This window comes from Triplophysa rosa, linkage group LG17 (assembly GCF_024868665.1).
Source record: "Triplophysa rosa linkage group LG17, Trosa_1v2, whole genome shotgun sequence".
Lineage (NCBI taxonomy): Eukaryota > Metazoa > Chordata > Actinopteri > Cypriniformes > Nemacheilidae > Triplophysa > Triplophysa rosa.
In genome coordinates this window covers 18,003,981-18,031,180 of record NC_079906.1, presented here as the reverse complement: position 1 = coordinate 18,031,180, position 27,200 = coordinate 18,003,981, and the positions used below count along the sequence as shown (strand labels likewise).

General features: G+C 38.9%; 1 protein-coding gene across 7 annotated transcripts; it reads left to right on the top strand.

Annotated features, from left to right (window-relative positions):
• Window positions 1-175: 175 nt before the first annotated feature.
• On the top strand, window positions 176-26,796 carry eps15 (epidermal growth factor receptor pathway substrate 15). Of its 7 annotated transcripts, none has more exons than XM_057356502.1 (25): window positions 176-304; window positions 2,804-2,845; window positions 3,990-4,079; window positions 4,591-4,638; window positions 4,718-4,813; window positions 4,992-5,054; window positions 5,207-5,332; window positions 5,864-5,923; window positions 7,312-7,512; window positions 7,647-7,792; window positions 7,914-8,070; window positions 8,302-8,387; window positions 12,857-12,929; window positions 15,101-15,262; window positions 16,461-16,658; window positions 18,018-18,416; window positions 18,549-18,644; window positions 18,762-18,864; window positions 19,063-19,116; window positions 19,210-19,529; window positions 19,638-19,710; window positions 19,978-20,048; window positions 20,132-20,258; window positions 21,171-21,355; window positions 24,560-26,796. In XM_057356502.1, the coding sequence occupies exons 1-25, from the start codon at window positions 278-280 to the stop codon at window positions 24,608-24,610; spliced, it is 3,054 nt and encodes a 1,017-aa protein (XP_057212485.1). In that variant the 5' UTR covers window positions 176-277; the 3' UTR covers window positions 24,611-26,796. The 7 variants fall into 7 exon arrangements, with proteins under 7 accessions (XP_057212485.1, XP_057212483.1, XP_057212486.1 ...); XM_057356500.1 differs by having other exon boundaries at window positions 8,299-8,387; XM_057356503.1 differs by having other exon boundaries at window positions 177-304; window positions 7,914-8,067.
• The last annotated feature ends 404 nt before the right edge of the window (window positions 26,797-27,200 follow it).

The window sequence follows — 27,200 nt, the reverse complement described above, 5'->3', positions numbered from 1 at the left end:
GATCCCCTGTTTTGTATGGCCTTCATCTAATGATAAATCCAGCGCCGTGTTTTGCAATACCCGCACATACCAGTTCCACTAAAAAACTCCAGTGCCTGGTTTTGTAGCATCGATACATTTCAATTTGTTCAGAGGCTCCCGAACCACAGAATACTCCAGCGCCATGTTTTGCATAGCTTTTTAATCCACTGAGTACTCCAGTTCCAGGTTTTGCAGCATCCCTATAATGTCCATTGCCTATCGCAACGCAGGATGAAGTAGTGGGAACAGAAACACTATGGCTGCCAGTCTCTCCCTGACTCAGGTAATGCAGTCTTTTTACACAAATATAACACTTTCCAAATCACTTTGTAGCTCGTTTAGCTTGTCTGTTAGATCCGTTGAGCTTTAGTTTTGCGGTTTGAAGTTATAAAGGGTCACACCCTCGATCCCGATCGCAGCTGTTTAAAGTTGTTTTCAGCCATTTGCTTGGAGAGAGAAAAAGTTTCAGTCTGATCTTTGTGGGACTTGCATAAGGGCGTAGCTTAGTATGTCAGTGCTGAACTTGGGTGGATAAAAGTTGATTGAATTTCCAGTTCGTTCGTGTCGTTAAACCTCTCAAAGTCGTTCGTTCGCTGCACATCTTGTCTTTTTGCACCTCTTGTGTGCAGATAAACGTAAAACGTGTATCTGTGAGTTCAGATATCAGCTATATGTAAACCAGTTGTGGAGATCTTGACGATTAATTTAACGTTACTTATGTAATTTACGATTAAGACAGCTTTGACATTACTGTCAATGTGTCTCGTGTAGAAGTAAACAGAAACTCGGATTGTTTCTAGCGGTATTGTAAAACAGCAGGAAGTTATTGTTCTGCTTGCTAGCTCACTTTATCTCTTTTTGTCCATTAATAAAAGGAACTAAACGTTGTTTTCTGCTGATATGGCGTTTAATGTCCTAGTTTGTCATGTTTATGGACTTTAAAATCATATACGATAACAACTTTTTGCTGCGCTCTACTGAGTTTGTAAGTAAACTAATTAGCCTGCTAGCTAACTTTAAAGACTACATTTGACAGTAGCTAGCTGACTAAGCAGCCTGTAAATCTCCCCAAAAAAGTACAAAACCTAAAAGTAAAAAATAAGTTAGACAGGTACTTTTTAAAGAGACAGAAACGTCACACCAGTAAAGTGTGAATTCATGTGCTGTGCATGCTTGCAGACGTTCTTATGTGGCACAACATTACATGCATAGAATCACTTAAAGCTGTTGTAAAGCCTAAATAGTCCGCAGGGATTCGTGCATCGATTAGGTTGATGGTCTGAAATGTTTCTTTGTATGTCAGCTTTTTATTGCTTGAAGAATAGCACTGTTCTGTAATGGCAAGGATTGAAGTGTTGACCACATGTTTTTTAAATGATAATGTGCAAGGCGTGCATGCATGAAATATTCATGGCATTGGTTTCTTATTGAGAACAACTTCATGTGTCGGATATGTCTCTGATGTGGTCTGGTCTATACCATTCATGATAAACCCATTGATCTCGATTTGTGTGCAATAAAGCTCCTCTCAAGCGCTCATGTCATTCCAAACCTATATGACTGCAGAACACAAAAGGAGATATTTTGAAGAATGTTGGTTACCAAACAACATTGGTCACCATTGACTTGCATTGTATGAATGAACACAACACCAGAGACATTTCACAAAACATCGTATTTTGTGTTCCACAGAGGAAAGAGTCATATACAGGTTTTAAATAAAATGAGTGTGAATAAATGACAGAATTTTTATTTTTGGGTGAGTTATCCCTTTAATGATAATGACAGATTTTACTTGAGATCTGGGATTACTGTATATATGTTTTGGTAAAACTTGGAACTGTACCTGATGGTATTGTTTATTGTATTTTTGTGTTGTGGCTTGCTATGCCTGCCCTTTGTAGGAGTGCCATTACTGCCTGGAGAACATGCCAGAATAAGTCTCAGGAAATGAGGTGGTATCAGAACAGCCTGAAAATCCGAAGTTATTTTCGTTCTTTTAGAAGTGCAACAAAAACCCCTGTTCCTTTCTGGACAGGGCAAGAAAATGTTTGGTGGCACTCTGCTAGATATTGTCTGCCAGCATCACATTAGTATGCACCAGTAACCACCTGATGAGAGAACTGTTGAACTACAACAAAAAAGCAGCTGGGATCTGGCAGAACTTAGTGTAACAGCAAGATGCTAATTCATTATTATACAGACATGTTCGTCGGGTTGTGTGATGGACTGAATGTCTAATAGCTTTTGATTTACATTGGTTGGCATTTAAAGAACTTTCATATTGAAATGTTTTTGTAATTTTACTTCATCCTTTCATGTGTTATAGATTAGTGCATAACTAAACTCTAAGTTGAAGGTTTGGCTTTCGGTCAGTTACAGAAATATGCGTCACTCTTACTTGACTATTGCAATGTGTAACACAACAAAATGTCGGTGTTTGTATTATATACGCCAGAAAATGCCTCCTGCTTGGTCTACGATGCAATATTTTATCTTTTTACCCAAGCATGACTTTCTACTATCTTCATGTAACACAAAGGTGTTTGTTTTTGAAGTCAGTGTGAGACGTTTTATTGTTCCCATTAAACAAATATTCACCCGGTTGCCAGATGGTTTGAATACTTTTCAGAGATAGGATGCATCCAACAGTGCCGCCAACAGACTTAGAAGATTGATGTTTAGAAGATTGTGCCATGTAATTCGCTCGTTTACGTTTTGAATGAAGATTTTATTTACTTCACCGTTTGACTTACCGAACCCTGTTTTGTTTCACTTGCAGCTTTCAAGTGGGAATCCTGTCTATGAGAAACACTATCGACAGGTAAGCGTTCTTGATGTGTGTTATTGTCATTATATCAATAGAACATTTGGCAGAAGCAAACAAATAAAAACATCACCACACTGTCAGTTTGAGATAAAAGCACGGTAAGGCTTCTCCCGTAAGTGTCGTTCTCTCAGTAAGTGGATGCCTCTATGAATTAGTGATGACATTTGCAAAGCGAACAGGACAGGGTGAGCAAAGCTGCCTTTTTGAAGTGCCATGTGGTGTAAATGTATTGCTGTTGGCCCTGTATTTGCTGTGATGAGCTCCAGCTAAGCATATGTGCATTGATTGTTTTATTTGTGTATTTTTTCTGTTTAAATAGTTCCTTATATCCCAAAATAAATGACAAGTATAAATAGTCCAGTTGTAGTTTGGTTTCCCCAAGTGTAAACACTCTTGCACTAATAATACATTTCTCTGTTTGTTTGAGCATTCTGACAATGGGATGAGTTTGGGGAGGGGCTATTCTATGAGTGATGGGAATCTTTTGGAAAATTGTATGTTATTGATAAAACAGTCCTCAATGCGTTGAAATTGAAATGAGCAATTTTGATAAAAAAATTAAAAGTGGCAAATTTTATTTGTCCGTTTTAGTACAGTACAGTTATGATTTGCTTTTAGGTGTTGGGGTGGAGCTTCAGTAGTTCTCTACCTGCTCATTTTGTACAGTTTACATTGAACATATGTTTTTACAAAGTAGCCAGTAGCCACCTTGTAAAATAGTTAAGAATTCCTATGAGATCAGACTGATATGCATCAATTTGTTAAATAGAAATTGTAGTAAAAATCTTGAGTTGATCAAATACTTGTCATTTTGGGAACCATTAAAACAACCTGTAAATATTTCGCTGCTGTCCTTCTGAAACCTTCTCCATATTTCTTTTTTCTCCATATTTTCGGGGTTTTTTTGTTGCCATTAATCATTATTATTAGTCACCCTTTATGTTTTGTCACTGGGTTTTGCAAATATCTAAACAATAAAAAGTATTAAAAAGTGCTTGTCAGCTTGACCACACAGTATTTAATCATTTAAAAAGTGCAGTGTTTTTTCCATGTCTTGAAAAACAGCGAACTGCGAAATAAATATTTTTGTGAAATAAAATATTTTTGTGTATTGACTGTACATGTTATTCCTCCGCAGGTAGATCCGTCCAACAGTGGGCGTGTAGCAGCTGGTGATGCCGCCTTATTTTTGAAGACATCTGGCCTTGCAGATCTGGTCCTTGGCAAGGTAACATCAATTAGACAGCATGTGTCCATTATAGCAGTGCGGGAAATAAAAATCCTTGAATTGATTGACAAATTCTTGGAAAATCAAGATGACTAAAATAGAAATGAACGGGTGGTTTTATTTGCTTTCCTGCTGTATATTTTTGTATTTTTTGCATGTTTTTGTGTTTTGTAAATTTTACATTAAAGGCGGGGTGTCCGATTTCTCTTAGCCGTTGTTGATGTTCAAATCACCAAAACAAACACACCCCTACCCACATCTTTCGCTTTCGTCAGCGCTCTGCTCGGCTATTGTCCGTCCTGTGCACTGTGCACCTTACTGCTGATTGGCTACAAGGTTGTTTTGGTACTCAGCCCGACTCAGTTGTCTAAAGCGTAATTCGGAAATCGGTTACCCCGCCTTTAAATTAAAAACAATGCTATAACCTTTTTCTACCAAAACTGCTTAAAATGCACATTTCCATCTTGTGAAACAGGTTTTTATTGACCCAGTTGTGTTTTTCCATCCACAGATATGGGACTTAGCAGATTCAGAATGCAAAGGCTCACTTAACAAGCAGGTAATTTTGCTTTTAAGCCAACCCGATGTTACAAAATTTGAAATGAGCTATGTGTTTGAAACGTATTGTCTGTTCTCAGCAATTTTACGTAGCCCTGCGTTTGGTGGCGTGTGCTCAGAATGGATTCGAAGTGTCTCTCAAAAGCCTCAGCGCTGGTGTCCCTCCCCCAAATTTTGTGAGTCAAACCCTCACTTCCTCTTCCCTTTCACCGTACCAGGAAAACTACATCCCATTTCCCCCATAAGCCAGGAAGTATAATTACTGATGACTGAAAACAGCTGTCATTTTATTCGCCTACGTTGTAAAAAAACAGCATTTGTGAGTTAATGGCTGTTTTTCTGTTTCCTGTCTAGCATGACACTAGCAGCCCTCTTCAGTTTGGACACGTGCCCGTTGACTGTCCATGGGTAGTAAAGGTCAGATATCACCAAAAGATTGTTAGAATTGTATCTCTGTCTTAGTTTTGTTGTTAGATGCACACGTAATGCTTATAAATGACCTAAAAGACTCATTTTTCAGTTTAACGCTCATTGTGTATGTGTGTTTGTGTGTTACATGTGTCGTGTAGCCAGAGGAGAAGCTGAAATTCGACGTTATCTTCGACAGCCTCTCTCCGGTGGGCGGCATGCTCACGGGCGATAAGGTCAAACCAGTGCTCCTCAATTCTAAACTCCATGTGGATGTTCTTGGCAGGGTAAGACGAGAAGGGTGACAAGCATGTTTATAATGGTAGTGGAATACAGAGGTTAAACAGGTACATCTTATACCTATACCTCACCTCTACTATTGAGGCGCACATTTAGGTTTAACCACAATGCTCTTGAGCTACAACATGAGTCACATTGAAGTCTTTCAAAAAGGACAAAAGACGACAGTTGCTTTCAGTAGTATCCGCAATTCTGTTTTTGTTTTCACGTGGAACACTGGTCAAGTTGTAGCTTGTAAAATTCAACGTTGGTTTGACATCTAAATTATGAAGCTTGAACTAAATCAGTCATTTAGTACTTAATAAGCAAACTTCGTGCCTCCACCAATAGATGATTGTGTAAAGACCAAAAAGCATATACATGAAACAAACACAAATGTATTGGCTACATTGGTTATGCATGTTAAAACTCATGGCCTTAAAAATTTAATTTCAGTCGCAAATGTATTTAAAGAATGACATCTACACATAAACGGAATGGATCTGATCTATCTGTCTTGTGTGTAACAAATGTTACAGGTTTGGGAGCTGAGTGACATTGACAGAGATGGAATGCTAGACAAAGATGAGTTTGCTGTGGTGAGTCTTGTCATATCATGTGTCTAGAGTCAATATAAACAAATCCTTGTTTATGTTGACCTTGTCGTGGCGGTTCACAGGTTTTCTCTGTTTCCAGTGTCTTTATGGTAAACGTGATGTTGCATAAACAAAGTCGCTATGTTAAAAGTTCAGTGTATTAAATTTAGCTGCACCTAGGGGTGAGGTTGCGAATTGCAACCAACGGCTAACTCCACCCCTCCCTTTCGAAGCACTACGGTGGCTGACACAGAATTAATATGTTGTCACGTTTTCGCTTCTTTGCCAAAAAAGATTATGTATTTACGAAATGCGCTCTGTAGAGCAGTTTGTCCATTTAGTGCTACTGTAGAAACAACATGGCGAATTCCATGCAAGGTGACCCGCGGTGTATGTAGATAGAAATAGCTCATTCTAAGGTAATAAAAGCATAACGCTTCATTATGTAAGGTCTTTACACACCTCTGAAGACATAGTTATGTTTATTATATTGCATTTCTGTCAATACATCCTCCAAAAAATTACACATAGCACTGTGTCTTAAGAGCTAGGCTGACCAACTAACAGTTAGTTAGGGTTAATCAGTCCTCCCTTTCAGATTCAAGTTAGACCAATCTTTCTTCTTTTGTAATGCAACTGACTTAAAAAATGACTAGAAAAAAATTAAGTCTAGTCCACGCTTATGCAACCGGCCTGTTTTATTATAGTGTTTGACCTCTTTGAAGTACTGTTTATCCCTCAACAAGCTAACACTGTCTGAATATGATCTGTCTATTACAAACTAGACTATTAAAACCAGATTTTTAGCAAGCTAAAACAGAAAGCAAATGTAACATCTGTAGTTTTTGTTATATAAAGGAGTTGACTTCCTGTGTGACTGTACCAAATGTCAGTTCTCTCCAGATGTAGTCTCATTTCTACTGCTCTGTTGTGTTTGTAATGAAGTTGCTCTGCATGATTTCTGCACCCGTGATGGCATTAAATCAAATTTATAGAATAGGTTTACAAAATATTTTCACCATACACTCGCTACACCCGTCCCATCCTCCATTGTTTGGCCGAATAAGAAAAATCTGCTTTTATTTCTGGGATGTTTTTTTCAAGGGTGATGTCACCCTGTTTTTCTAGCCAGAGTTTTTGCTGTTCTATTTTTTGCTGTCCGTTATAGCTGAAAATGAAAATGAAAATGAAAATGAAAATGAGACGTTTAAAATTGCAGGTTACTTTACTTACCTTTACGTTGATCCAACTGATCTTTCCTGCAAAATCGTACTTGACAGCTCAACTTATAAATCATTATTGTAACTTAAGCCTAACATTGCAAATCGGGGTAAGGTAACCTTCTAAGTGAAAATTGAGACTTAAGCTTATTGTGGATGTTTGTGTTTTAGGCCATGTATTTAGTATACAGAGCCCTGGAGTCTGAGTCAGTTCCCATGACTTTGCCTGTCGGTCTTGTTCCACCATCGAAAAGGAAAAAAATGACTCCACCCCCTGTGATGCCACTCCTACCATCACCTTCACCGTCTAAAGAGAGAGGCCCCACCCACTCTGGTTCCAAAACACTGCCAGCGAAACCTACACCGCCACAGGTCCTGTTCATCTTACATACCCAATGAATGTGTTTTAGATTCCTACAATCAGTTTGCGCAGTTTCTAGATCATACAAGCGTTGAGAGCCTTTTTAATAAATCATTTGTGTCTGTGTCTGTCTGTGCGTATACAGTGGGTGGTATCTCCGGCAGATAAAGCCAAATATGATGAGTTATTTACCAAGACAGACAGTGACATGGATGGTTTGGTATCAGGTGCTGAGGTCAGAGATATATTTCTGAAGACTGGTTTGCCATCCGCCACCTTGGCACACATTTGGTGAGTTGCCAGTCTCTGGATTTAATTTTCCATAAATGCTCATGGAACTGACCTATCTCTAGTTTTGACTAATGTTCCTTAGGTTATACCAGTTCGTATTGTAATGTGTATGTTTGTATAGGGAGCTTTGCGATATCTGTGACATCGGAAAGCTGACCAAAGAGCAGTTTGCATTGGCCCTCCATCTCATCAGTCAGAAGCTCTCAAAGGGAATAGACCCGCCCCAGACGCTCTCTCCAGAAATGATCCCTCCGTCTGATAGGCTGGCACGACAGGTGGTAATGTTTCTTTCCGCATTCATATAACGAACTCGCGAGTGATGTTGATTGTTCATTGGGAAGTAAATAGAAAAGCGTCAAATTAGAAAGTTTCTGAAAGGATTAAGCAGAACATGAATGAAATCGTGCGTCGCTTAGATATTTGCATGTAATCACAGCATCTAAATAAATATTAGACTACATTTTGGATTTACGCATTTTTTACATGTTTCTGCCTCTGTTGCTTAGCAGAACAATGCTGTGTCGGTTCAGGCTGCGGATTTCTCGGCTATTAAAGAGTTGGACTCGCTTAGTAATGAAATCGTGGAGCTGCAGAGGTGAGTTACTGATTTGACTCCTAATGCACACTGGATTAAACCTGAGATTTCAGTGCTAACATGTTATATTGTGTTTGTCTAAGGGTTAAATGTATACTAGTTGCAAACAATTCAATTTTACTCATCATTTCTCTGGTTAATATACTTTTTATCACCAAGCCACCTGTGTTGGTGTGTGTGTTAGAGAGGGTTTTTTTGTGCTGTTCTTGGGTATTGTTGTCACACGGGTGCTCAAGTGTTTCTGAAACCACAGGAAGAGAAGTGTGGAGCTGAAAATAATCTCATTGTGTCCTGTGCCCAAATCTGTGTTTAGGTCCTGAAAGATTCACCCATGAATGCTTTCTTTAATGAATATCCCCTTACTTTGTGTTCCTGGCTGTTGTCATCATAATGTAGAAGGTCACCTCAAAATGGTTTAGACACTTGTGCCATAGACCGTGGCGTATTTAGGCAAAATGGCTGCATTTTGTGAGTTGGTTCCGATTGGTTGCATATGGATTATGCAAAAGACTGTTGTGATCTGGCATACTGTACTGGAACTATACATCATCTCTTAACCACTGTGGTCCAGACATCAGTATCAGCTCTTTAGTAAAGCCGCAGAAAAAAATAAGAGACCATTGCAACATTATTTTCATTTTTTCCTGAATATACTATTTGTAGGTATGTGTAAAATTATCTTTTTGTATAATTCTATGAACTACTAACAATATTTCTACCAAATTTCAAATAAAAATATTGTTTCTATTTGCAGAAAATGAAAACAGGAGAAACGGGTGAAAATAACAGAAAAGATTCTCTGTATTTTTCAGACCTCAAATGCTGCAAAGAAAACAAGTTCATTTTCACTTTTAAAGGGATGCTTCACCCAAAAATAAAAATGTACTCACCTATAAATGTCTTTGTTCTGATGAACACAGAGAAAGATATGTGGAAGAATGCTTATAACCAAACCGATCCTGCCCCCCATTGACTACCATAGTAGCAAAAATGACTTTACCTTTATTCTCTGTTGAACACAAAATAAGACATTTTGAAGAATGTAGGACAGCAAACAGTTCTTTTGACTACCATTGTTTTTTTCCTACTATGGTAGTCAATGGGGGGGCAAAATCTGTCTGGTTATAAGAATTCTTCCAAAAATCTCTGTGTTCATCAGAACAAAGAAATTTATACAGATTTGTAACAACTCGATGGTGAGTAAATGACAGAATTTTCATTTTTGGGTGAAGTATCCCTTTAAGCAACACAACAGTTATGTTTTGAAGAGTTTGGTTCCAAAATGAGATAACTCAGTTTTATTTTTTTCATGTTATTTTGATAACATGAGATTCATTGTACATGTAATGTTAGGAAAAGTTCAGCAGTAATTTTTTATGTGATAGCCTTGATTTTTATCACAGTTTTATGTGTCTTGTCATGCTGTCCGTCTTTCACATTGCTGTTGAATGATTTTGTCACTCCTGAGGTTTGACTTTGTTAAAATTCAGACACTGGACTGGAATGGCTACAATACATCTAGGAACGCTGTATAAAGAAAAAATTGTAATGGTCTCTTAATTTTTTCGCTGCTGTATATATACACAAACATTCATTTTCTATAAATATTTGTGGGTAATATTAGTGTAGCATGCTTTTTGTGAACAATGTAGAATTTATGATGAGCCTGATTTACATATAAAGTGGTTTGTGAAAGACTGACAGTGGCTCAGTTTTTTTATATGTGCAGCAATGGATAAACTACGTATATTGTTGGTGGTTAGTGAATGAGATTTGAGGTGAATGAGGTTTTTGCACTAAAATACCTAAAGATTGTGTGGACGGCATATACTGTACAATCCTTAAAGATCGGGTATCATGCTATGTCATGCATTCTGACTTCTGTACACTGGTAAACGTGCTGGCTTCTCATGCTTAACATGGTCAGCTTGTAAAAAAACGAGTTGGATGTATGACGTAGTATTTCTTTACTTGATTTAGTATTGATCTTAGTATTTTCCAAACTTGTTTCTGAAAGATAATTCTGGATCTGTGTAGTTAAAGGGATCCTATTCCTTTAATTGGCCATTCTCCCGGAAAAGCATGGCAAGGCGAAAGAGAGAGCCCACCCACGAGCCAACCGACGAGCGAGACCCGCTTACCATCAAGATTATCTGCGCTGCGTCAAGATAGGCTGCGCTGCGCTGCAGCTCGTTACTCTTGCGATAGTGAAGTTTAGTTGTGTCTGTTTGTTCACGGCATTTCAGTGATGGATGTTATATAAACGGNTTGATTTAGTATTGATCATAGTATTTTCCAAACTTGTTTCGGAAAGATAATTCTGGATCTGTGTAGTTAAAGGGATCCTATTCCTTTAATTGGCCATTCTCCCGGAAAAGCATGGCAAGGCGAAAGAGAGAGCCCACCCACGAGCCAACCGACGAGCGAGACCCGCTTACCATCAAGATTATCTGCGCTGCGTCAAGATAGGCTGCGCTGCGCTGCGCTGCAGCTCGTTACTCTTGCGATAGTGAAGTTTAGTTGTGTCTGTTTGTTCACGGCATTTCAGTGATGGATGTTATATAAACGGTGGATATAACGCTGGATTTGGAGATCGTTTGAAACTGATAGATGGCTAAGAGATGCCTGACATGAACTGTACGCGGTAAGTCAAACTAAGTCATGCGTCTGTGTTTTGTTGGCAATTGGTGTGTACGTGCATAATGTACAAAACACGAAGGGATTAATGTGATGATGTGTTGCTTGCTCGTGCTGTAGTTCCATCCCACTCTCCCCACTAGTCCCACCTCTAGCAGCTGATATTTTTCCGGAAATAATCGTACAGCTGTATCTCTCTTTTATAAATTTGATCAAACTAAATACTCCTCGAAGATACGACGTATGCAATGCTACTGTATAGGCACTCAAGATAAATATGAGATTGGCAGAAACTTCCTGTGAAACGCGATCTTTAAATAACTTCCTGTAAGCAGCAGTGAGAGGTTAACACCTCACATGTAATGGGAGGCACTTCCCCACAGACGGGAGGAGAGGAGGGGCTTTCGCACAGAAAGACTCCCCCTACCCCACACCTTTTGTTTTCTGATTTACAGACTTTGAGTGAGCTGGCAGCTGACAGGTGCAGCTTTTTACTTTTGTTCAATGTGAGACAGGCGCTTTTCGACAGATCTAGCACGTCTCACTTCCTTCTTGACGGAAAGTGAAAGAGAGAGAGAAATAATAATCAGTCACTTTGAAATGGAGACAGGAGATGATGAGCATACAGAATAGAAATCGCAAAGATTTATTTATACGATGGGCTGTAATTTCGTGCTAAAATGATGCGGGCGGTTCGCGATTGCCTTAGATCTCCACGGCAACGTGCAGCCTCAGGTGACAGGTAAGGATAGGCCACGCCTCTTTCTAAAAGAGATTCTGTGTTTTTGTGCTGATCGGAGCTGTTTGATGCTTGTTCATTGCTGGGAAGTTTTTGGATGAATACTGTGTTTGGAACGTGTGCCAAGACCTGCCTTTTAAACCTCTGTTTGCTGTTTTTCATCCTGTTTTAGTCTCTCTCTTATTTTCTTCTCTCTCTTCTCTCCTGGGAGTCTCTGACTCAGTGTGTATGTATTGACTTATGGTCGGGTCTGTGAGTTTCTCTCTTGTTGCTGGGAAGATTGCCGCATACACTGACTGTTTCGAAGAAACCTTGATTCAGAGGTTTATGCAGTTCATCCAGGTTCATCTACGAGAAGTTTTATTTGTGATGAATCCTGTACATGGGGATTACTGACTTTTATGTTACCTTGAATCTATATTATTTTTCTATTTAATTCTTCTAACCTTGCAGATATTCCACACTGATACAACCCTTAGATTCTGTCATTATTGATTTACCCTCATGTCATTCTAAACCCGTTTGTCTTTCATTCTTCAGCACAACACAAAAGAAGATATTTTGAGAATTGTCTCAGTGGTTTTGTGTCCATACCGTGGAAGTCGATGGTGGCCAGTGTTGTTTGGTTACAAACGTTCTTGAAAATATCTTGTTTTGTGTTCTGCAGAAGAAAGAAAGTCTTACAGATTTGGAATGAAATGAGGGTTAATGATTTTTCTAATGTTAATCACTTTTATTTTCGGATAAACTGTTTTTAACCCATATGACCTCACAATGATACAGATTCATAAATGAGTCAAAGCATGCATCTAATTTTATTCCAGCTCCACATCTCCCAGTGCTCTCTCTCTCTCTCTCTCTCTCGCTCGCTCTCTCTCTACATCTCTCCTCCCATTCTTCCTGACGTCCATAAAACCATCTGCTCGCACACTCGCATGCAACCTCTCCTCTCTCTCCCACACACTTGAGCTCCAGCAGCAGATGCAGAGATGGTGCTGGATGGAGATGCTGTTCGAGCTGCTGCTGGCGGCTGGCTGTCTGTGCCGGCTGTCGCCTCTGTGATTAAATACTCGTGTCTGTGCTGGTCTTTCAGGGATAAGAGTGCAGTGGAACAGGACGTCAAAGAGCATGAAGAAACAATACGACAGAGGACCACCGAAGTCCAGGTATGAGTGAGCCGGTTATTTTAAACCTAAACAAATGTTCTGTTTTTATTTAATGTAAGGCTGATGATGCTGACATGACAGACATAAATACACATATGGACACATCAATTATTTAGTAAATATATGTAGTATTATGCAGAACTTGTATACAGTAGATATAGTCAATTTTGATCTAATAACTTAAAATCCAATATTACAATGAAAGAAAATCTTATGCAAAGAACCCTTTTTTTCAAAATATTTTTTATGCACCCTTGTGTGGTTTTCTTAGTTTTTCTTAGTGGATCACAGAAATATTTATCCAAATTTCAGGAACTAACAGCCGCAGTCATTTCTTTTTTCAAAAAAATATTCAGTACAGCCTTTTCATCCTCCCACAGTAGGAATGTCATGCAGTTTTGGATGAGAATTTTTTTTTCTTGGTTGAACTGGATATTGCGATCAGTTTTGTAGCTTTTCTATAAGTACATATGTATTCTGTCTGCTCTTTGCACATCATCATGTTAATTGAGCCTTATTACTGAATCAATAAAGAACCAAACAAAGAGAGCAGAAGCCAGCTTTTGTCTGTCTGTCCTCTCTGCAGATAGACAGTGATGAAAGAACAGATTCATGATGCGCAAAGTTAAAAGAAGTTCAAGGTCTTTGTGTCCACAGTGTCTTCCTGCTTCATAAATTCAGCGTTTTTCATTTCCATAGTGATCTACACTCTCTCTATCTCTTTCCCAGACTGTGTGATAATTCAATTTCCTGTGCAGAATGTCGTGCTATTGTTCGTAGATCCTTTATGCTTCTGAATTTAATTTTGAACAGAGTGCAGATCATTTTTGGATGTTTCTTTGGTATTGTTCAGGTTATTTTATTTATAAATTAATATTTGTGAAGATGTTGTCGAATGCTGCGTGCCAGCACTGGTTTTGCTTGCACAGATGGGCAGCTAATGGAATGGAAAAGCAACTGTGTGTGTGTGCGTGTGTGTGTGTGTGTGTGTGTGTGTGTGTGTGTGTGTGTGTGTGTGTGTGTGTGTGTGTGTGTGTGTGTGCGTGTGCGTGTGTCCACACAGGAAGTGAACAGAGCCTGTTGTGTGTGCGTGTTTATATGGATATTAGATGGAGATCCGTGCACAGGCATATTGACAGCACAGCTGGTTGTTCTCTCAAGAGTTCTCCTTTTCTGTCATCCAACAAGGCCACTTATCCTTCTGATTTTATTTGCATTTTTGCATCTGAAAATGTGCCACCTGTGGTTTCGGCTAGTTCAGAGACCTTTATGAACAGGGACTGTCAATTCGGTGCAATTATCGGAAACGATAAAATAGATGTGCAATTTTAGTCAACTTGCCAACAAGCTTGAAATACCTCCTGAATAAACATGAATATGAACTATGTATTTGCATATATGAAGGTTAGTTCTTGTCATTAATTCTCTGAAATGTTAAAAAATATTTGAAAATAAACTTTGATTTCTTTATTGGTGAGTTTAATTGACATCCATTGATCCTAATTGAAGTCTTGGTCAAGGCTCACACCTACAAAAGCAAAACATTGAGACAATAAAAAAGCGTAAACTATCAGAGACAAGGGCCTATCACAGATTATAAATGTAATCAATATTTATTTAGGCTGTTAATAGATTAGCCTTGAAACACAGTTCTGGTGTCGAAGCTCTCCGATCAGTTTATACCCTGGGATGATGAATAGATTCTATTTCGAGGGTCGTTGGCTCCATCACAGCCTCTGATTGGTGGATGAGACGTGTGAAGGTTTCCATCTTCACCGTGAACAGTTACTCAGCTTTGCGGCAGCAGACCTGTTATTTTTAGCACACCCATTTTACCACAACCCACGTTCTCTCTGTGGAGAGGTAAAGAGGAAATGATACAGCTGTCTTCTGCTATCACTATAGATTTTCTTCTAATGCCTCATTAAATAACATCATATATTTGAGCCTTTATCCTAGATAACCAAACGCTCTCAATGACGCTTTCTATGACTCTTCTAGCACCGTTGTCGTTTTTGTATTAGTATGTAATGAACACGTGCTGTGACATGTTAAGAGCAGTGCAAAGGATATGGGTTCAAATTCCCAGGTGGATTGATAACTGTTAGTTGCTTTGGATTAAAGTGTCTGCTAAATGAATAAATGTAAATTTATTGGGCTCTCTTTCTTAGGACCTGCAGGAGGAGGTTCAGAAGGGCTCAGAGGAGCTGGGACGTTTGCAGGCGGAGCGACAGGAGGTGCAAGAGAAGCTGGAGAGGCTGGACGAGCAGAAACGCTCTCTGGAGGAACAGCTTTCACTCGTACAGCAGCAATGCGGTCAGGAGAGCCAACTGGTATACATCCATCAATATTGAGAAGATAAAATGTCAAAGGGATAGTTCACCCCAAAATTAAAATTCTGTCATTTATTCACTTTTATGTCACTCAGAATCTGTGGAACACAAAAGAAGATATTTTGAGAAAGGTCTCGTGGTTTTGTGTCCTTACAGTGGAAGTCAATGGGAGCCAATGTTGTTTGGTTACCAACATTCTTAAAAATATTTTTTTTTGTGTTCTGCAGAAGAAAGTAAGTCATACAGCTTTGGGATGACATGAGTAAATGATGAAATACATTTTTTTAAAACGTATTTTTGGATAAAAGCGTCTGCTAGATCAGGGGTTCCCAAACTTTACAGGCCGCGACCCAAAAAAATGACAGTGCCAGGGACTCGGGACCCCCACTATCCTCGGAGGTGGCTAAAGTATACAAACATTGCGCGCAACTGCTCACGTGCGCTAATTGGGTCTATCCAAACACGCGCATAATGACAACACAAAAGAACACAGTCTATCATAATATGACTTTATAGTTATTTACTCATTATTTTACTTGCCGTTACTGTATACATAAACCATGAACTATTACGACAGATGTTCAAATTTCATCAAACTGATTGGAGTGCTGATGGATGTCCTCTTTATGCAAACGGCAGCCTCTTTTCATACCTGAGGACGATGGCTTTTCTGTCTGCCGTGCTTCTCGGCCCTCCTCCGCTGGCCTCCCTGTGTTGTCTTTGGTCGATATTAACCAACGTTTCATTTCAACAAATAAAAAATTCCTAAACTTAAAGTCTGAAAAATAATTGCGTGCACATGTGGGAATGTTTAACATGGTGACTTCCTGCACCTTACCTAATGCGTTTGCTAACGTGACGTTATCACCTCAGGGGTCATGATCGAGGGTGAGCAAATTCCAAAGGCTGATGGCTTTTTATTTCCATGGTTCCAACTAAACTACTATTTTTATGTTTTGTTACATTTATTGATTAAATACTCTATCTTGCGACCCCTACTTTGGGAACCCCTGTGCTAGATTATATTGAACAAACATATTCAAGATTTCAAGACATTGGTTGTCTTAAAATGGCTTTTTAATGCCACAGTTGGCCTTGTTCGAATTTTATTTTCATGTAGTGGGAAAGAATTTATTAAAACCACTACCCTTAAGATCATTATTGTTCCCAATAACTAGATTTCGATTACCATTTCCAGATCCAGTCACTGCAGGTGGAGCACTCGGAGCAGGAACAGAGAATCGGTGACTATGAAGAGGATCTGACCAAAGCTCGGGAAGAGTTGCTCCGTCTGCAGGACGAGACGCGGCGCCTGGGAGAGACTGTGGAATCTGCTCGTGCTCAACTCTGCCCTCTAGAGGACGCTGTTAAAGAATCTCACACACAGATTGCTCGGGTCAGTGAGATTTTTATTTCTTTCCATCTATTGTCTGTAATGTCACATGTGCTTTAGAGATCGACATCTAAATTCTTTTTTTTATTTACTGAAAATATTTTTGTAAATAGGATGTAGGGATTGTTATCGCAGTAGCAAAATTGTCTCAATATTATCGTGGGAAAGATCTTCCAGGCCTAACATAGAGAATGTTAGAAAAATAATAGATGTTACCTTTGGCAAGGTCCATCTGGTGCAATTATTTTATTTTATAAAGGGATTTTAGGTCATTTGACCCATCTCATACTGTAACTCATACCTCTAAGCAACAGTTATGATTAGAGGATAAAAAAAGAGGATGCTTATGGCACGTTTCCAAGTCATCATTTGACATTTCAAATAACGAATAAACACCATACCGTGGGCTTGATACCGAGGTATTATAGTACAGTGAGATTTTGATATTGTTACATCCCTACTAGGATGGATATACATCCCAAATTTACATTTAATCAGCATTTCTAGGTGTATTGTGTCCAATCCAGTGTCTGTTGAATTTCTACAAAATCAAACCTCAGGAGTGACATAAAGTCATCCAACTGCAATGTGAAAGACTGACAGCATGACAAGACGCATGAAAACTGTGATAAAAAATGTTGTTATCACATACAATTTTTTTGACTTTTCCTAAATTCATGTACAAATATTACTGTTCTATTAAATTGGTTTTCTTTGCAGTATTTGATGTCTGAACAAATGCAGAGCATCTTTTCTGTTATTTTGACCTGTTTCTCCAGTTTTCTTTTTCTGGAAAATTTGGCAGAAATATTGTTAGCAGTTCACAGAACGAAACAAAAATGATCATTTTACCTAAACACGTACCTATAGTAAATTAAGAAAAACTGAAAATAATTTTGAAATGGTCAAATTCTTTTGTGTGGCTGTATATGTGCATGAAATATTAAATGGGGTTGTTTAAAGGTCATTCATGACTCTCTTCTGTGTGTGCCATAAATCATCACGCTGTTAGATATGATCATCTTCTCATGAATAAATCAGCGCGCATATTTCCACACATGATTTCTAACAGCTTCACTTCTGTACTGAAAATTAGCTAGCATAGTTTAGTTCCATTTCAAATGCTGTCCATTCATTTCGCTCTGAATCAAAAAATCTCTTACATGTTTTTCCAGCTTCATATATTTTCAGTCTGTCTATCGCACAATTTTTTTATCTACTCATGTTGACGTCATGCTTTATATTGCTATCTGAACGTCACACCCTGTTCCTCTTTTTTAAAACTTAAGGTGTTCTCTCAAGTTTATCTTCTTTATTTTCCTGTCTGGACAAATAAAACTTAATTGTTGTGGTTCATGGTAGGAACAAGAGCGTTTGACCGAACTGAAAGCGGAGGATAGAGAAGTGACGGCACGGCTAACCTGGAAAGTCCTGGAGGAGCCGGTGCTTGTAAATGGAACAGCGCCCTCGTCTGAGCACTCAGAGCAACTGCAGTGGCCTCAACCCACATCATCTCCTCCAGAGAAACCACACGAGAACAAAAGCAAGGATGAAGACGAGCAGGCTTCCATGGACGAGCCGCAGGAGCTCAGAGTCACAGAGGAACAGCCCGGATCAGATGCAGAGGAGACGCCTGTCAGTCCAGAGGAGCAGGAGCCTAAAGCTGACTTTTATAGCGCTGATCTTTATAACAGTGATCTTTTCTCCAGCGCCTTCTCCACTGTCAACTCCTCTAATGTAACCTGGCCTCAGCAGAACATGGTGAGATGTCACTTCCTGTTCGCTTATTGTTAGAGCTTCACATTAAATGATAGTATAGGCTATGTCTTGGTTTTAATATCTGACTATTTGTATCTTTAATATCAGATATACATGTCTAATAACTGTTTCCAGGAAATGACCACAGGTCCAGCTAACACAGAGCTGGATGAGGAGGCAGAGGAGGAGAAGGAAAATACAGAGGAGCAGCCTGCCACCAGCACACCAAAGGTGAGCAACAAACTTCCTCAAAGTTTCATTCATTAGTGTGATAATGTGACGACTGAATGTGTGGGTTTTCATTTGAATAAAGTTCATACTTATGCCTTTGGATTATATGACGTGTAGGCTGAAACTGTGGAGACGGAGAAGAAGGAAGCCGCTCAACCAGTTTCACTCCCACCCACCGGTCCTGGCGTTGACTTCTTCCAGTCTGACCCATTTACAGACAGTAAGATCTACACGCATGAAATCTTAAACAACCCAAAAACAGCATGTTAACATATTGGGTGGTATAGTCTAGTTTTCAAATATCTTTAGTGGTAACTTAAAGGTTATAGGTTCAGACCCTGGAGGGATTGTGCTTGCTATACGTCCTTTAGTTTACTTTGGTTAAAAGCATTAGCTAATTAGTTAACCTCTTTTGCAGGCGACCCATTCACCGATGACCCTTTCTCAAAGGTCGACATCGCCGGTGAGCATGGTATTGCTGTTGTAGATTGCATTTATCCATATAATATATCCAGTTGCTTAAATTAACTTGAATTTATTATGATTTTGTTTATTTTCTGTTCAGATCCTTTCGGCGGTGACCCCTTTAAAGGCACAGACCCGTTTGCGGCAGACAACTTCTTCAAACAGCCTTCAGCTGGTTTCCCTTCAGAAGACCCTTTCAGTTCCTCTGACCCCTTCACCACCACCACAGGCCCAAAAGAGCCAGATCCATTCTCATCCAAAACCAGCAATACGGTCACTCCAGACCCGTTCTCTTCTAGCAGTAGTAGCATCCCAGACGCCGATCCGTTCAAATCTAAAATGGACGCACGGGCAGACCCTGATCCATTCAGCTCATCTGGCACAGGGCACGACCCGTTCGGAGCGCCGGAGATTCCTGCAGTGAGTGTTTCATACTTTCAGTAAAAGTGCATTTTGTATATTATTTTATTTCATGACATGGGTTGAATGGCTAAATTTGATCTTAAACTGGACGGTTTTCCATTTCAGAGAGAGGGGCTTGCAGCGACCAATGATCCGTTTGCCCCAGGAGGGATTACAGTGGTTGCTAACTCAGACCCAGGTACTGTAGGACTTCATAAACTACATGTTTTTCTGCAGTGTTTTATAAAATCCAGAGCAAATAAATAATTTTCAATTATGCATTTGTCAGACACTTTTATCCAAACAGGATACTGTGCAAATTGAGCTACAGGAATCTAAATATCTATTTGTGCAATTTTTACAAATTCACTTGGACTTTTAAGTTAACTTCTGGGGGATTCTGCTTCAAAACATGATCAAAAGTATCTGGAAAATTAATTACTATGTTTGTGCTTCTTTGTTTCAGATCCGTTTGCCGCAGCGTTTGGCAATGAGACGTTTGTTGGAGGTTTTGCAGACTTCAGTAGCTTAGCGAAGGTGAGAATTGTAAACACACTGCAAATAAAAAAAAAATTCAGGTTTATTAATGATAAACCTGATGGTGAACTTTTGTCTTTCAGTCTAATGGTGATCCATTTGACTCCAGCACAAACATCAATTTATTTAAGGAGAACACACAGTCAGATGTTCCTCCAGCATTACCGCCCAAAACCGGAACACCCACCAGACCTCCCCCTCCACCCCCAGGTCAGTTAAAACACAACGGGTTCCGCTTTGCGTTTGGAAAGAATGGGCCCTATTTTCACGATCTAAGCGCATGGTTTAAAGCGCAGGTGCACTCAGGGCGTGTCCGAATCCACTTTTGCTAATTTATCGACGGGAAAACGGTCGGCGCGCCCGGCGCATGGTCTAAACGGGTTGTCCCGATTCTTTTAATGAGTAATGGGTGTTTTTTGGGTGTAACGTGCAGTAAACCAATCAGAGTCACATCTCTCATTCCCTTTAAGAGCCAGTTGCGCTCGCGCCATTCCGATTCGCTACTTACACGGCGGGATTTGCAAGAGCAAAGACTGGACACTTCTCTAGAGAGGAAACGCATCTGCTCGTGCCTGAGGTTAAAGCGCGCGAGCAGATCATCTACATGACAAGCCGGATTTTTATCTTTATGTATACAATAATAATCTTTTACATTGTAATCCATTTATTTTTTATATTTGGCTTGTTTGTGTGCTGCTGCGCTTCCCTCTGTGTAATAAGTAAAGTGAAAGCGCGTTGTATGTGGACCCGCCCAGAGGCGCATTTTCTACTAATGCGCTCTTTTTTTAAACAAAAAACTTTAGACTTTAGACCAGGTTTGAGTTGGTCTATGGCGCAGTCTATTTTCAGTTCCTCAAAAGAGCAACGTGCCAACAATGCGCCTGCGCACACCTCTTTTTTAGACCAACACGCCCATGGGCGGCGCACAAATGAGCGCAAATACATTTGCTATTTAAACAACGTGGCGCAGGACGGGAAAATGAGAACTGCATCGGGCGGAAACTAGCAAAAACACTTGCGCTGCGCCTTGTGCCGCATTGCGCCGGGTGTGCAATAGGGCCTAATGTGTTTTGTTGTCATTTATTCATCCCTAAGATCTCTTTCCTGTGTATTTTCTTGAAGGTAAGCGGTCCAACATTCACAGATCGGACTCGTCTGAGTCATTTCAGAGGCGTGGTCTGTCCAAGGCACAGGGTTCTGGAGAGTTCTCCTCCCTCCCAGCTAAAGACTCGGTACCAGATCCCTTCGCCCCTTCCTCGCCCCACCAAGTCCCGCGTGACTCCGCCCGATTCGCCAGCTTTGACAAAGTGAGCTCCTCCCCCTCTCCCTCTCCTGAACCCCAGTAGTGGGAACCCTGACATTTCACCTCTGCCGAGCAGCAGCCTTGACCTCCCGTCCCCACATGGCCAAATCTTTCATTTTGTTTTTGTGAAAAGATGTGTATACAGTATATATATATATATATCCAGTATTTTTATGTCCTTTGCTCTATAATCTGTGTTTCAGTTTTATATATAGCTGTCATTGTTTATCCATTGTCTTTTGTAGATATACTACAGATGATAATATTTAAATACTAGTGGTCTTTGCGTCTACAAAAAAGGCCCAGACGTTATCCTGTTAAACTCATTTACAAGAAGAATGTATCGAAATGCTTAAATGTAAGGAAAATAGGTATATTTATGATATCGCAATATTCCTAACATCACGCATACGTTTTCACTGGCTGTGGAAGGAGAGGCGGGGCTGCTTGCTATTGGCTGTTCTCAATTCACCCCCCCGTGTTCTTTGTCATGTTCTCCATCATTGGTTGAGGCTTTATTCCATCTTGCACGTTCATTTCCTTGCTGTACCTCGATTCACTGATTTGTCTCGCCTTACCTTGCACCGCACAAACTAATCCCTTGTGTCCACCTGTCTGGCTGCCCTGCTCCTTCCTGTGTGACCCTTTTTCATTGGTTGAGCACGTTTTGGTTGTGGAAGCATTCTAACTGCATCCCGTGTGTCTTTGCACCATCTCATTCTCTAGATGATCTATTATTTTGTTCTTACACAGAAAATTTGCTACTTAATCAGCTTCAGTGCCGGCATTACCTGTTGGCACCTTTTTTTATTATTTGTATTAATAATTAAAGAGATTGTCTTATCTGATTTTGCCACTGTGGCCTTTCTTTATCAGATGGTGCGTCAAATAAATTAAGATTTATTTTGATGACAAACTTCTGTTGCCTTCCAAAGTAGTTTAGTTGTCATTGTGTGATCTGTGTGTTAAAATGCTCATTGTCTGTATCTGTTATAACAGGGGTTCTCAACCTTTTTGACCCCCCCACTGTATTCAACAATATTCAAAGGCTCCCCTTCCACTCACAAAATCTCCAAATTTTTACCCTATTAAATATTTCAGAGCTTGATATTAACTGGAAAATAATGAAAAATATCTTGGTTTTTAGGCGTTTTAAATTTTATTTCATTGCTCATTTTGTCTCATTTTAAATTATTAGTCATCCTATGGCCGCCTTGTAAGTCAGCTGGGGCGCCCTTGTGGGCCACGCCCCCCCTGTTGAGAACCACTGTGTTATAACATCTCCCAATCCGGGATCGCCCGCATCTACACATCTGTGTGAAATGTCTGCATGTTCAATGTCCAGCATGATGGGCTGTTAAGGACTCAACACAGCAGTATATCAGTAGAAATGTTACCCCGAAATGTTCATGAAATGTCAAAAGATTTCAGATTTTATTAAGAACATTGGTAACACTTTACAATAAGATTCTTTTTATCACTAATTAATTCATATTTTACAGCATTTTATTACATTTTGGCAATGTTAGTTAATATCAATTCAGGTGTTCATTTTCTGTTCATGTTAGTTCATTGTGCATTAACTTATGTTAACAGATACAACTAAAGAGTTCATTTGCAAAAACACTACTTCAAAAAAATCATGTTTTTTATTGTGTTCGTTAGCTGTATTTTGTAGTCATAATTACTTAAAGGGATAGTTCACCCCAAAATGAAAATTCTGTCATCATTTACTCCCCCTCTCATTGTTCCAAACCTATTTACATTTGTTTGTTCTGCTGAATACAAAGGAAGATATTTGGAAGAATGTGAGTAACCAAACAGATCTCATCGCCCATTGACACCCATAGTATTTATTTTCCCTGCTATGGCAGTAAATGGGGGCTGAGAACTGTTTGGTTACTGACATTCTTCCAAATATCTTCCCTTGTGTTCATCAGAACAAAGATATTTATACAGGTTTAGAACATCCTCGGGGGGAGTAAATGATGACAGAATTTTCATTTTGGGGTGAACTATCCCTTTAATCAAAACGACCCAAATGTAGTTTGATATTACTTGGATTGCACAATAAAAACAGGATTATTGAAACTTCAAAAACGTAGTTAGCTTTTTTTGCAAATGTTGATATTAAAAAGTTAGTAAATGTTAAAATGAACATAAACGAATATTAATTAATGCTTTAAAATGTTATTTATTGTTTATGTTATCTAATGTTAACAAATAGAATCTTATTGTAAAGTGAATATCAATAACACAAAGTAGTCATTAAAGCTATATACTCCAACCAAAAAAATGAAAATTCTATAATGAATCCCCCCAATTGTTCCAAGCCTGTAAACATCTTTGTTCTGATGAAAACAGAAAGATATTTGGAAAAATGTTAGCAACTGACATTTCTGGGACATCATTGACTACCATAGAAGAAAAAAATTTTTTTTTTTTTTTTTTGTTCAGTTGAATACAAAATGAGATATTTTGAAGAATGTAGGAAAACACAGTTCTGGGTCACCTTTAATACCATTTTATTTTTCTATACTATGGTAGTCAATGATGTCCCAGAAATGTCAGTTGCTAACATTTTTTTCAAATATCTTTCTTTGTGTTCAACAGAAAAAACATTTATACAGGCTTAGAACAACTTGGGGGGGAATAATTCATGACAGAATTGTCATTTTTGGGTATCCCTTTAATGGATAAATATAAAATAATGTACTGTCAATCACAGGGTTTCCATAAAACATTACATTTTGTTACAGGTGCATACATTGGGCACCATTTCGATTTCTTGGCTTAATGTAAAAAAATCCCCATGTGCTTTTAGGCGTCTTGAAAAAATAATGGTACATTTTTCTCGATAAATTTGAATGCCATTGTGTAGCCAGTGTTTACTTATTACTTGGTAAGTTAAAAGTTTAGGAGTGTTAGATTTTAACTATGTCAATTTTTAAATAATACCTATGTGTTTATAGGAAAATATACATCTTTTATATTATAGAATTTTTTTTATTTTGTATATTGTAGTTATGAAGAGATGTCACTAAGTGTTGAGTGTCTATATTAACTCATTGGTTTTTAATTCATGTCTATTTACCCCAAAATTCAAGTTTGCAAGGTAGGAACACTGCATGACCCCCTTATATGTTAGAATGCACGTGCAAATTGAAGGGCTTCTGATAGGGTTATGGTGTGTTTGTGTGTGGAGCAGTACCCCACGGAGGAGGACATGATAGAGTGGGCGAAACGGGAGAGTGAGTGAGAGGAGAAGGAGCGCGTGGCTCGTCTGACCCAGCAGGAGCAGGAGGATCTGGAGCTGGCGATAGCCCTAAGCAAGTCTGAGCTGTCTTGACCCAAACTGGACACCAACACCAGCCCGTCACACAGAGGAGGAGGAAGAGTTGAGTTTAACCACCTTTATGAGCAGAATCCTTGGTTCCACCTTAAACCACTTGATGATTCCATTGAGTTCTGGTTCCTGGTTGGTGGAAAAGTATTTGAAGGATGGAATGTAACGGACTAATTACAGCCTTCTTGGCTTGAAACCTCCCGTGTGACTCCCTTGTGTTTTTAAATAACCTGAAATCAAGAGACCTCCAGTAATCTCGTGGACCGCTCAAAATCCATGTGACTTTTGTCAAATTTATTGTAAATGATAAACAAGTGTTTGGGCAGATTGATTCCCGTTTAATTGAAGTATGTTTTAGAATTGTTCGAAATTTACCAATAGTTACCCATGAAGTTCAGATGGGGACAGGTTGAAGAAATCCATGTCAAACATACTCCAGGTGTTAGGTTTGATCTCATCGTATTTTGAGTAACATTAACACATTTGTTGAACGTTTACAAAGCAAGCAAACTGGGCAGCTTCATCCACTTTTCAACGTTTCAGCAATGGTTCTCTAACCCAAGAGGTTTATGGTGGGCATCTCCGGACTCTCAGGAACATATCCCACAAGCCATAAAGCCTCAGATTTGTAACACACATTCTTGCTACGATATCAGAAGTCCTACTGAAATTGATCATCTACCATACTAAAATACTTCTTAAAGAGACCACTGATGAAATTTAGAAAAGTAAGGTGTAACCACCATTTACTCCATGTTTGGTCTTTTGAAGAATCAACGTCTTGACAAACATCTTCAAGAATGACTATTTGAAAATGACAAATTCATAAGTAGGCGTTGTAAGTAATGAAAATGTACATATTTGTGAATTTGTTTGCCAGTAATCTTGTACTACAGTGTATTCATATCTAAATCATATTCTGTTTTATAAATGTCTCAGTAGAATGCACAATATAGGCAGTCTGCTTCTAATAGGAAAAACAAAATGTCCCTTTGTCTCATATTAACAAATGTCGGAGCGAGAGGATTAAAGATGAGAAATCTCATTATTTGAGCGCCACACATTGAATTTTATCAATGGATTACACGTATTAAACTTGCGCCATGTTTAAGCGGGCTGTCTTATAAAGTGCCTAACATTTCTACTTTGCCTTATATAGATATTAAGCAAGGAGAGAGAAAAACGGCCTGCTAAGAGTTCAATTGAAAAGGATTTAGTGTTGCTTATAATTTGAATTCATTTGAAAAGCTCTTTTCTATAGGCACAATCTTATTGGTATACAATTACAGAGCTGTCTAGCACTTAATTTGTCATAACCATTTCAATTGTCAGTATGTAGTTTCACCAGTAGGTGGATCCACTCAAACACAGCACACTATTTGCCTGAAAGACAAGAACCTGCTCTCGTGGGCATTGTCTGGACTCTATGTCTGTGGCTGGTTTCTGTTCCCTGTTTGTACAATAGATTTACTTTGTGAAAGTGTCCTTTCACACAGACTTTATATGTGAAAGCATTTGATAGCAGGTTGGGAAAAGGGACGGGACGGTAAAGCTCTTTTTGTTTTAAATGCTTTCAGATGTTTGCAGTATTGCCCTTTGACATCAGTGTGATGTTGGTTTTAGGACACTAGTTTGCCTTTGGCCAAAGAAATATGTGGTGTAAGTGGGAAAGAAAGCACAACGGATTAGAAAATATCCCCTTTCGTCAATCTGGATTTTCTCTGAACAGTGCAACAATTACATGAAAATGATTAGAATTTGCATTATTGCTGTCAATCGGACAGAAATACAGCATTACAAAACTCCATTTTAAACCCGATGCTTTCTGTTCTGTTTATGGCTGCTGCTGTCTTGTGCTGTTTATAAAAACACCCTCTTATGCTCTATTGTTGATCACATATGTATGTATGTATGTATGTATATGCTTTGTGTGCCTCTAAAAGAAAACCACTTATATGTTGGCCACTGATTGCCTTTTAAGAACAGGCTAATTGTATTTTATTTTTTTAACTTCCCTTCATTGGAGGCTATTCTTTAAATATGTTGAGTAACATGTAATTAAAATGAACAAAAATAAATATTAAGCTATTAATATGGTGGTAATTGTTATGGTCTTTATTATTAATATGCGAATATGAAAATACATCTGAGAACATATGAGAGAAAATGTGCTGTGGATTTAAAACATAGCGAGCCTCAGGGTTCTGCAATGCATTATGGGTTTTATGACTGCCTACTGAACTCGATAGGAAGTTCTTGATGTTGTATCACTTTATTTTAGATTGACACATTGCTTGTAGATTAAAACAATGTCTGTATTTAATTTAAAGGTCCATTGTGTAATTTTTTGGAGGATCTATTGACAGAAATGCAATTTAATATACATAACTATGTCTTAAGAGGTCTATAAAGATCTTGCATAATGAAGTGATACGTTTAAACTATCATAGAATGAGCTATTTCTATCTACATACACCACGGGTCCCAACGCATGAAATTCTCC

Coding starts and splice junctions, on each gene's coding strand:
- eps15 (XM_057356500.1), top strand. CDS start 278: ATGGCTGCCAGTCTCTCCCTGACTCAG. Junction 8,071..8,298: donor ATAGGCTGGCACGACAGGTG/GTAATGTTTCTT, acceptor TCTGTTGCTTAG/CAGAACAATGCTGTGTCGGT. Junction 19,711..19,977: donor GGTTGCTAACTCAGACCCAG/GTACTGTAGGAC, acceptor TCTTTGTTTCAG/ATCCGTTTGCCGCAGCGTTT.